The 12,053-nt window shown below is 44.5% G+C and overlaps 2 protein-coding genes across 2 annotated transcripts in view; both read right to left on the bottom strand.

Moving 5' to 3' along the window:
- The window catches only part of TRAF1 (TNF receptor associated factor 1), a 31,570-nt gene extending 24,738 nt beyond the window's left edge, over window positions 1–6,832 (bottom strand). Inside the window, exon 1 of the mRNA XM_056860144.1 lies at window positions 6,710–6,832. Coding sequence (XP_056716122.1) covers window positions 6,710–6,832 — 123 coding nt within the window. The remainder of the gene's footprint in view (window positions 1–6,709) is intronic.
- A 1,918-nt stretch (window positions 6,833–8,750) lies between these two features.
- C5 (complement C5) overlaps window positions 8,751–12,053 on the bottom strand; it is a 78,037-nt gene continuing 74,734 nt past the window's right edge. The window contains exons 40-41 of the mRNA XM_056860498.1: window positions 10,772–10,910; window positions 8,751–8,892 (exon numbers count right to left, since the gene is read on the bottom strand). Coding sequence (XP_056716476.1) covers window positions 8,763–8,892; window positions 10,772–10,910 — 269 coding nt within the window. The 3' untranslated portion in view covers window positions 8,751–8,762. The remainder of the gene's footprint in view (window positions 8,893–10,771; window positions 10,911–12,053) is intronic.

The following is a 12,053-nucleotide window of genomic DNA, read 5'->3' as shown; positions in this document are numbered from 1 at the left end:
CAACCAGGGCAAAATATTGTCGAAGGCTTTCACGGTCAGAGTTCATTGGTTCTTGTAGGTTATCCGGGCTGTGTAACCGTGGTCTTGGAATTTTCTTTCCTGACATTTCGCCAGCAACTGTGGCAGGCATCTTCAGAGGATTAACACTGAAGGACAGGGCACTTCAATTTGTGGGATTCTGCTTTAGAGCTAACTATCTTAGCTCTTTTTTTCCTTGCTGCCAGAGCAAACAATGATGTTCTATGAGAAATATACTCATTGGAGTCAGACAGCAAGAATATGATTTTCTCCTTTTCTGAGTGGAGGTTTGTACCCACTAGTAGCCCATCCAGACACTTAGTCCTGTGCTGGGCATAGAGTGGGCAATGGAGTAAATGATGGGGTAAATCCTCCTGTACATGGGTATTGCAAATGCATAAACGTTGATTCTTGGGGATTTGTTTGTACCGCCCAACTAAAACAGCCGTTGGCATGGTTTCAAAACGTAGAGCAGAAAACGCTGCTCTAAGATTATAATTTGAACTTCTTAGAATAGAATCATAGAGTTGGAAGGGACCACCAGGGTCATCTAGTCCGACCCCCTGCACAATGCAGGGAATTCGCAACTACCTCCCCCCCCCACACACACACCCAGTGACCCCTACTCCACGCCCAGAAGATGCCCTCCCTCTCATGATCTGCCTAAGGTGATAGAATCAGTATTGCGGACAGATGGCCATGTCCTGTAGAATCCGCCAGACGCTGCTGAGAACAATGGTGTGTCAATAATTTTAATGGGTAGTTTATATAGTTTAATGGGCAGTTTATATAGGGTACCCAGCTTGCTGGGGGAAAAGGGAAGATGACTGGGGAAGGCACTGGCAAACCACCCCGTAAACAAAGTCTGTCTAGGAAACGTCGGGATGTGATGTCACCCCATGGGTCAGGAATGACCCGGTGCTTGCACAGGGGACCTTTACCTTTTTAAATATAGTTTATATAGTTTGCAAAGAGTCCAAACAACTTTTTTACTATTTGTATTAACCTGTGGGTAGAGTGTAACACTAAGGGTTTTAATGGTAAATTGTGCTGTGCTGGTCTATGACTGTTTTTTAATAAAGAAGACAGATGGCCATCTAGCCTCTGCTTAAAAATCTCCAGGGAAGGAGAGCTTACCACCTCTGGAGGAAGCCTGTTCCACTGAGGAACCGCTCTGTTAGAAAATTCTTCCTAATGTCTAGATGGAAACTCTTTTGATTTAATTTCAATCCGTTGGTTCAGGTACGACCTTCTGGGGCAACAAAACAACTCGGCACCATCCTCTATATGACAGCCTTTCAAGTACTTGAAGATGGTTATATCACCTCTCAGTCTTCTCATCTTCAGGCTGAACATACCCAGCTCCTTCAACCTTTTCTCATAGGACTTGGTCTCCAGACCCCTCACTCTTTGTTGCCCTCCTTTGGACATGTTCCAGCTTGTCTACATGCTTCTTAAATTATGGTGCCCAAAACGGAACACAGTACTCTAGGTGAAGTCTTGCTTTGGTTAAGATCCCAACCCACCCCCCGCATTTGTTTTCCCCATGTATTAGGGTTGCCAGCTCCGGGTTGGGAAATACCTCAAGATTTTTGGGGATAGAGCCTGAGGAGGGCAGGGTTTGGGGAGAGGAGGGACCTCAGTGTGGTATAATGCCATAGAGTCCACCTACCAAAGTGGCCATTTTCTCCAGGTGAATTGATCGGTGTCACCTGGAGATCAGTTGTAATAGCGCAGGGGTGGGGAATGTCAGGCCCGGGGGCAGTTTAAGGCCTGCGAAACCATTTGGTCTGGCCCTTCGTGGGTCCTGGCAGATCTCTAGCTCAGAAGAATCTAAGACTGGTGATCCGCCCCTCCCAGGACAGGAATAGCCTCTATTCAAGGCAGATGTGAGTTTGTTTTGCCGAGAAAAGGAACCTTCCCCCCCACTTGCAGAAGAGTCGTTAGCTATGGAGCTGCTAGGACCGCCCAAGATGCCACTGGTTGGATGCCTGCCTACTTGCCCACACCGGGGGGGGGGTGTCCTCTGGGGCAGCTGCCTGCTTGGGGTTTGGTCAGCCAATTTTTAAGTTGATAATTTTGTATGGCCCCCGAATGATGTTATAAATATCTAAGTGGCCCTTGGTGGAAAAAAGGTTCCCCACCCCTGTAATAGCGGGAGATCTCCAGCCACCACCTGGAGATTGGCAACTCTACCATGTATAAACGAACTTCGGAACTATGGGCACACAGAGAGATCACTGCATCTACTTACATAAGAACATAAGAAAAGCCATGCCAGGGAGTGAGGGCGGGATATATTAATAAATAAATTATACCCCATTGAAGTTTTTCCTCTCACCAAACCCCACCCTCCTCAGGCTCCACCCCCAAAATCTCCAGGTATTTCCTAACCCTGTGGCAAAGAGTGGTAAACTGCAGTACCGCAGTCAAAAGCTCTGCTCACAACTTGAGTTCAGTCCCGATGGAAGTTGGTTTCAGGTACTGGGTCAAGGTTGACTCAGCCTTCCATCCTTCCAAGGTCAGTAAAATGAGTTCCCAGCTTGCTGGGGGTAAAGAGTAGACGACTGGGGAAGGCACTGGCAAACCACCCCATAAACAAAGTCTGCCTAGTAAACGTTGGGCTGTGATGTCGCCCCATGGGTCAGTAATGACCCAGTGCTTGCACAGGGGACCTTTACCTTACCTTAGAAGGCTAGAACTGATAATATTTTGACATCTTTATAAACCATATTTCCGTGTTGGGTAAATGTCCTGACTTGTGCAGGCATGCAGATATGTAATGTTTATATAGGTTTCCTTTTCCTGTATTTCCCCTACCCTTTTCCATAATAATAATAATAATAATAATAATAATAATAATAATAATAATAATAATAATAGGTGTGCTTGTGCCAGAATTCAGTAGCATCCCTGTTCCATGTCTGACGGTCAGCCACTGAGAACTAGCCCCACCAATGGATACTTGCAGTGCTGACAGAATGCACTCATAATTTCCCCCATGCCTACCCCTCTTACTGTGAAGTTTTAAAAATATATAGTGAGGGGTAGACATATTGGACTGTCAGATATTTGCATTGTCATCCAATGACTTCACCATCTGCTCCATTTTCTTCTTTATCATTTTAAGTCGACTCTTATCTGTAACAGAAAACATTTTGGCTCATTTTGCCGTGGTGGCCCACGGAGGCCTTCGAATTGCAGCTGTCCACTAATCCACCCAGGATAGCAGAAGATAATCCTCCAGCGTTTTCTGGCCACTGGGATTTCAGAGATAAGGCTCCGATTATTGTAGGATTTCGAGCAGGTGTCCTTGAGAAGTTTCCAATACTTAAGTGTGTTTCTGTTTGCCCTTTAATTAAAAAAGGAAGAGCCAGGAGGTAGAAAAGGGTTGCTGATTTTGTATGAGGTCACCCTGGGATCACTTTGATCATATAAAATGGTTATTCCAGGGCAATAAGGTTCCTTATTGTTGTGTGGAACTTTTCGGATTTTTTTTTTTAATGTAAAGGAAGAAAAAAAAATCTCATTTCTCTATGTATGCCACACCAGTGTATTGTAACAGTTTTCATGTCAGGATCTGGAAGTGTAGGGTTGCCAACCTCCAGGTACTAGCTGGAGATCTCCTGTTATTACAACTGATCTCCAGGCAATAGAGATCAGTTCACCTGGAAAAAATGGCCACTTTGGCAATAGGACTCTATGACATTGAAGTCTCTCCCCTCCCCAAACCCCACCCTCAAAACCTCCTGCCAGTAGCAAAGAAGGACCTGGCAACCCTATGGAAGAGCCATGTTTGCATCTCCACTTTGCCATGGGAACTTGCTGGGTGCCCTTGGGCCAGCCTTTCTCTGTCAGCCTAGCCTACCTCACAGGGTGTTTATTGTGAGAATAAAGTGGAGACGGGGAAAGTGGTGTTGTAGGCTGCTTTGGAAGCCCATTGGGGTGAAAAGGGGGCTACAAATAAAAATTAAAAAACACATGCAAACATGCTCCTATGCATATAATGAGGGTTCTTTTTTAATGTTTATTTATTTAGCTGAATGCTAGTTCCTACTCTCAGCACAAGATTGTATTCGCGACAAAGTGGAAGCAGGAAGAAACCCCAGAAATAGACACTTGGCAAGAGAAAGTGGCTGAACATGCAGTCATGGCCAAACATCTATTGAATAAAAACCAATGGAAGAATGGCAAAGCAAATGGAAAGCTTATATGAATATGCAAAAGTGTACTTTTTAACTATAGCAAATAACAATAGTTTAGTAACAGTTTAATATGTTGTTATAGCCACTATATTCAGACCATATATAAATGAAGAAAACATTGACTAGTAACTAATAGGATATGCAAATAAGTATTATAGTAGTTCAAAATTATAACCCAGAAATAATTAAGAAGTTTCCTTTCTCAAGTACTCAGTGTAGGTGATACTGCGAAAGCCTTTTAGCTACCAATAAGTATTAACAAGTATATTTACAAATATAACAAGTATATTTACAAATAGTTCTATCGTGAGGATAACCTAGAATGAATGTTAATAGACAGAAGACTTAAGAGTTAAACGAGTCACACTTGATTCTATGTTAGGTTTTCATGTTAGATTTTGTTAGAATTTATGTTAGATTTTGTATGTCTGTAACGTGTTTGTGTTTTGTCAAGGTTATGTATAATTTCATAAGTATAAATGAAAATTAAAAAAAAAAAGATCGCTTCCAAGGATTAAAGCAACAAAGCAATAACATTTAAGATGAAATAACGGTAAAGAAATGACCTGAGAATTATCAAAGCAATCAGCAACAATGTCACCAGAAAGCAGCACTGAAAAAATTAAATTGAACCTGCTGGAGAGGGGCTGTTGATCAGCAGTAGAACATGCAGGGCCCTGGTTTATTCACTGGTTTATTCCTCATGTTATTCACTGAATCTATGTTCCCTGCCTTTCCATTACAGAAGCACCAGAGGTGCGAAAGCTCACTATTAATATGCAGCTTTGGTATGTAGATGAGCGCTTCAAAATCTTTGTTTCTGTACCAACCACATCCTGTCTGGGGTTGTATCTGACCTCACTGAGGGCGGGATGATGGAATTTACCAGAGGAAACAGGTCAACTGTGGAAAGTACCAAAAACTTCGCTTGACTTTCATCATGCAGTTCAGTGACCTTTATGGCTTGAAGCAAATGGTAGTAACAATGGTAGCATTCAGAGGAAGAACATACAGACTCAGAGGTCTAAACTTGCAAAGCACATGTGGATATATCTGGTGAGCACAGAAAAAAACCCTTCCCAACACAATTCCAGAGAAACTTCAACTGGTGATAGTCAGGACTGAATCTCAGGCCTTCTGCCAGTCAAACATGGGCTCTGCCACTGAGCCACAGTTTCAGGCCAACAGCTTTCTCAGTCTAACAGCCCCCATAATAATGCTGACCTACCTTACAAGCCTGTTGCATTCTAACAATGTCATGTCAGAAGAGCTATACAAATGCAAAGTAGTATTACTTGTAGTGTAAAGGCGAGAGGCCTAGCTTCATGTCATGTGCAAACATGTAATGAAAGCTTGGGTGGTGGCTATTTGGAAAGAAAAAGGGAGAAGAGTTGGTTTTTATATGCCGACTTTCTCTACCCTTTAAGGAGAATCAAACCATCTTACAATTTCCTTCCCTTCCCCTCCCCACAACAGACACCTTGTGAGGTAAGTGGGGCTGAGAGAGCTCGAAGAGAACTGTGACTAGCCCAAGGTCACCCAGCTGGCTTCATATGGCGGAGTGGGGGGGTCCTTAATCCTCTCCCCACTAGCTGCTTCTTGGCTTGAAATCACCCCCACTGCACACACACCAAAGCCCCTTTTCTTACTCAAAGATCAGTGGCTGGGACCTCTTTACATGCATTTGCATGTAACTAGTAGTAAGGTCCCAAATATCTTGAGTAGTAAGTTGTGGTCCGAATTCCACAGCAGCCACACACTCAGTGTGAGCTCTTAAAGAAGTGATTACGCTCCTGTGCTGATCTTCAGTGTGAGATAAATGATACTGATCTACCTTACAGGGCTGTTGCAAGGACTGCTTGAACATTTAGAACTTGCTGTATAAATGCCAAGTGCCGTTGTTATGAGCACCCATGCAAATACAGGTAGCCTGTGATGGAATGGGCATCCCGCCTCCGATTGAAGTGAACGAGGGAGGCAGTGTCGGACAATGAACTCCTTGCATACATTTTGGCATACAAATGGAGATAGATAAAGGCTATTTTTTTGCTATCTTTTGTTATTTTCCTGTTTCTCATTCCGCAGCAGTGTTTCCCACATTCTAATAGCAAAGATGCACGTTTCATTCCTAACACCCCCAAAGCTTTCCTTTTGGAGTAAGGTTTAACACCCCCCTCCCCAGAAAAGTCCACCGCCTTCAGTCATTGTTTTATTATGCCTCCTGCTTGGAAACAAGCTGTGTGCATTGACTCACACAGATACACAACAGGCAGCCCTCGCTTCAAGCAGGAAATCCTGCTGCATCTGTGTATTTGGAATGACTGGATAATTCAGTCGCATATGGTCCAGCAAAACAAACCCAATCAGCCTTGATGTGCAGTGCAAGGACATCAGGCAAGAGCACTAACAGCGCATTCCTGAGCCCCGGCGGCGGCCAGGACAAAAGGCCTCAGGAGGCCGGCGAAGGCCTGCAGCGGTGAAAGAGCCCACAGCGCCGGTGTCCGAGTGGCGTACGGCGGCGTTTGTGGCCCCAGCGCCAGCGTGAAGGACCGGCCGCCGACGGAGCCTTCCACCAGTGTCTGGACGCCGGCAAAGGCCAATAATGGCATCCCAGGAGGCGTTCCCGGGGTGTCATGGCACTGGCCAGGGGCCAGTTAGGTGGCCTAAGCTGTTACGGCTTGGGAACGCCCCCTTTTATTTTTGAAGAGATGTATCTCTCATGCAGCCCTATGTGGGTTGCATGGATTTTTGGCGCCGGGTAGAGGTTTCAGCCGGGCCAAAACCTCCTTAGGAGGCAGAGCTGCTGCGTTGCCTCCTAAGCTCGGCGCAGGCATTCCACTCAGGAAACTAAATCATCCAGAGATGCATCGGGAAGCCTCCTCTATGGACTAATACTTTGATTACTTGATTTATTCATTTGTTCTTGCTGTTTTCCCATGGAACGCTAGCCTGCCCTGCTCTGCAGTTTAGGAATGACTGTTCTGAAATCTCAAACACTGCAACCCCTCGCCCATCTCACATCTTTCAGAGCAGCAAGATTAGTCACTACAGTATTAGTCACACTAGCTGGGTCCAGTGGGGAAAGTTCCCTGCTTAGACCTTAAAATGCATATTTTCTGTTCCGCTGTGCCCAGTGGGATGCGGTCAACCATTTAATAGTCCAGAGGGCTAATTTGGGTTATGCAAAGTCAGATTGGAAACTGATTCATTTTGAGAGAGTTATCTTGGCTTTAAAAGTCAATGAAATGCACACTTGTTGGGGCTATAAAGAGATGGATTACATGGTGCCTTCAGGGATGGGTTTTATGAGTCCAGGGACCACAGTTTTCACACTTTATTGCTCTCATATAAATAATTCTGAACAAAGTCCAGAGGAAATGGGAGCACCATTAGCCCGGATCCAGTGATAACTAAAATGGGGAAAAGGAAGCCTTGCTGGGGGGGGGGGGGGACCCTGTTTGCTCTGTTCTCCTCACTGCTTCCTCTAATCCCATAGAATTTAAAGGAGGCATGAGATTTACTAGACCAGATGACCAACAGTTTGTGGTCTAGTCAATTTTACACCCAGGGGAAAGGCTGCACATTTTTAAAAAAATGATTATATGAGTATGTATGTTATCGCTTCAGACACCAAACAAAAACAATTGAAAGCTGCTTTTAAAATATTTCCAGAAGTTGGCCACCTGGGGGAGGGGAGAATGTGGTTGATCTTGAGTACTAGCCAGTACACAAATCCTTGAGCATTCCCCCACATCTTTTTTCTAAACTAAAACAATGGTTCAGTATGATGCTTTGTATAGTCCCAGCAAATATAAGATGCAAAATACGAAAGACGATAGGTTTTGTGGTTCAATAATTATGAGTGTTGGACTAGGATGGGGGGAAACCTCTCTCAGATCCCCTTCTTTGCCATGACTGGAGTTAGTCAACTTAAATATGCTCCTATCGCATGGTTAAATTTTGTAATCTGCTTTGAGTTTCAGTGAGAAAGGTAGATTATAAGTAATAAATATGCTCACATATTTATGAGGATACAAATGGGGAGAAAACAACTGCACATGTCACTATGAATTCCCTGCATGAAGAGAAGGATAAAAATCTAACAGAACAACAATAATTAGTAGTTTTATTGAGGCACGAGGAAAGCAGATTGAATAGACATGAGTTCTTTTTGGTTGATTATTGCAGTCTCTGTCTAAAGAAGATGGTCAGATTTAGTGTCTATGAAATATTTACACCTCACTATTATGTATGCATACAGTTCCATTCCGTCTCACCTGTTTCCAAATGTCTTTGTCAAACTGTAAGTCTGGTGCTGTGTGTGTATGTGTGTGTGTGTATGCACATACACAAAAAGCTAGACATCTCAAGGATTTTCTGGCAAATATAAGTGCTATTATACATGTGGACAGATTCCGTTTTCCCTGTTCAATCAGCTAAGATAATCGCAGACGGTCAAGGGAGAATTGCATAAAATACACACTGTAGGGATCTTTGACTCCTTGGTCCAGAGACTGCCTACAGGAGCTCTCTGGTATCTTAACAGCCACTGATAAAGAGATCATCTGCAAATTCCTCCATTGCATCCACAAAATCTTGACAAGAATCACAAGTTGAAGCAGAGGGCCACCACTCAATCCAGGTCTTGCCATCTAAGGCATACTGGTACCTACAAAGACAGAAGAAAAATGTGCAAGTAAGGAACTGGGAGCCCCGTGGCACAGAATGGTAAACTGCAGTACTGCAGTCCAAGCTCTGCTCACAACCTGAGTTCAATCCCGGCGGAACTTGGTTTCAGGTAGTCAGGTCAAGGTTGACTCAGCCTTCCGAGGTTGGTCAAATGAGTACCCAGCTTGCTGGGGGTAAAGGGAGGATGACTGGGGAAGGCACTGGCAAACCACCCCGTAAAACAAAGTCTGCCTCATAAACGTCAGGATGTGACGTCACCCCATGGGTCAGGAATGACCCGGTGCTTGCACAGGGGACCTTTACCTTTACGGAACTGGGATGATGCAATCACTGAAGGAGACTCGGATATAAGATGGAGAATTTGTGCCTGTTTTCCCTTGTAGCGGTGTGAAAGACCCAGAGTGAGAACTGAGATGTTTAGGGCAGAACGACATGTTCTAAGAAACACCAAACTGCTACTGAAAATGGCAACCCTGTGTCAAGGTCTCCACTTCAATAATGAGGTAATAATGTACATAGTGACCTGTCATCACCATTACTATGGGGGCCTGACTATACTATGTATGGGTCCATCCGAGTACTGTTAAACCACACACGCACTGGGAGTTCCAGGTTTGGATCTCCCAGTAATTTCTGAAACTTAATTTTCAGGTGTGTGAGGGTCCAGTTCAGATTGGGATTGTGGTACAAAGGGAGAGCGGTGTTTAATCTTTGCTATCCTGTGCTGTTTTCCCAACCTGAAACATCTATGGGAAACTGCAGTTTACTGGGGAAGTCTATGTGTAGGCACATCAGTACATGTCAGTTTCCCCTATGGGGCAAATAATAGCTCCCTGGGGGGCATTTCAGGTCAGGAATGCTGTTGTCCTGATCCATATCAGGCCCCCAAGAGACTTAGAATTAAGTTTCAACACAGAACCGGTTTGATAGAATTTGGGGCAGATCCATAAACAATGCAATGTGTAGCCAGGCCCACAGAGCATTTCTCCACCCCTAAAAATAGCAGCCAATGATATGGTGCCGGTGTGGGGAAGGCACAGCAAAACTGTGCAAGGACATGGGGTAAACTGTACTATGTATGGAGGGGTAGAACTTGGAATGGGGCTGCCATTTTTGCCTGTTACTCCATGCTTCTTACAACCTATATTTCCATTGAGGGGGGATTTTTCTTCCCATCTCTCCCTCCCATTCCCATGATCTGCTAGTCTTGGAGAAACTGGAATACCTTGGCAATCTCAAAAATAATATTACCATCACCATTCAACTTTGCAAAACGCTGCCATAACAATCTTTAATTCCACTGATCTCATTTACCAGCAGCCTCATCCTCCTACCATGTAAACAGTCCCTGCTGATAGCCCACTAAGGCTAAGCTAGAAGCATTTCCCCTGATGTGCTAGTTTTCTACCTACACGAATGGTTTTTAATAGAGAAAAATTAATCACCTCCCTCACGAAGTGGTGTATTCCCAGAAGGGATACAAAACAAGCCATTAGAACAATGTTTAAACCTGCTTTGAGTGCATTTTCATGGAGGACAGTCTAAATGGCATTTTAAAAATATAAATTATATATATATTTTTAAGTTGGAAAGAAAAGGAAATCTGTTTCTAGGTGGTACAATCACAGACATGCAGATCAGAAATGCAGTATCACTAGTACTGAATGAAGGGGTACAACCAATGTCAGCAAGAGGTTGTACCCCTTCACTGAAATGAACAGAACTAGTACGAGCACAGAGAGCCTCTTCTACTATAGCCATTTATTTCCAAGGAGTCTGTGCAGACATTCTTTGTGCCTCGTGCCAATGCCCTGGGAAAGGACTAATGGAATATGCTCTACGGACAGTAACTTGCTTACTTGACACTGGCTCCATGTCCTGTTTTCAAGGCCTCTTTCCCCATGATCAAGTAGTTTTCTCCTGGGTTGAGCTGAACATCAGTACAGGTCTTCTTTTTAATGAAGACGATTTCTTCATTCTTCTGGGCAAAAGCCTCCCCTTCAAACAGACACAGAATTGTACACAGATTAGGAAAAACTCAAAAGACAGCTAGTCCAACCAACTTCGGCAAGGCAGGACTGTCCCGTCCACCACAGCCTCCTCATCCCCACAAACCAACCAAGTCAGGCCCACCCACTAAAGCAAGGGATCACCACAAGAGGAGAGAAGGCACACTGGAACGTGTCCAGAGGAGGGCAACAAAGATGGTGAGGGGTCTGGAGACCAAGTCCTATGAGGAAAGACTGAAGGCGCTGGGTACATTTAGCCTGAAGAGGAGAAGACTGAGAGGTGATATGATAACCATCTTCAAGTACTTGAAGGGCTGTCATATAGAAGAGGGTGCCAAGTTGTTTTCTGTTGCTCCAGAAGGTCAGACCAGAACCAATGAGTTAAAATTAAATTAAGAGTTTCCATCTAGACATTAGGAAGAATTTTCTAACAGAGTCTCAGTGGAACAGGCTTCCTCGGGAGGTGGTAAGCTCTCCTTCCCTGGAGGGTTTTAAGCAGAGGCTACATGGCCATCTGTAAGCAATGCTGCTTCTATGACCTTAGGCAGATCATGAGAAGGAGGGCATCTTGGCCATCTTCTGGCAATGGAGTAGGGGTCAATGGGGGTTGGGGGGGAGGTAGTTGTGAATTTCCTGCATTGTGCAGGGGGTTGGACAAGATGACCCTTGTGGTCCCTTCCAACTCTATGATTCTATGACTGCTAAAAAGGTGCTTAGGGAACAAACCATTGCACGTACCTTATGCAAGTAAGCCAAACTGCACATAGTAGCAAAAGGTTAAACTATTTTTTACTATCCCCATCACTTGATATTAGCTATGACAAGCCAAATGGGAGCATCCAGGATTAACAACAGTGTGCCATTTACTCCTGGAGGCAAAATAGCTATTGAGAGACAGCATGGTGTAGTTGTTAAGAGTGGTGGTTTGAAGCTGTGGACTCTGATCTGGAGAACCAGGTTTGATTCCCCACTCCTCCACATGAGCGGCAGAGGCTAATCTGGAGAACTGAACTGGTTTCCCCACTACTCCACACGAAGCTAGCTGGGTGACCTTGGGCTTGTCACAGCTCTCTTAGAGCTCTCTCAGCCCCACCTACCTCACAGGGTATCTGTTGTGGGGAGAGGAAGGGAA

This window comes from Euleptes europaea, chromosome 14 (genome assembly GCF_029931775.1).
Source record: "Euleptes europaea isolate rEulEur1 chromosome 14, rEulEur1.hap1, whole genome shotgun sequence".
In the NCBI taxonomy this organism is placed as follows: Eukaryota; Metazoa; Chordata; class Lepidosauria; order Squamata; family Sphaerodactylidae; genus Euleptes; species Euleptes europaea.
This window is presented reverse-complemented; position numbering and strand designations above follow the sequence as displayed.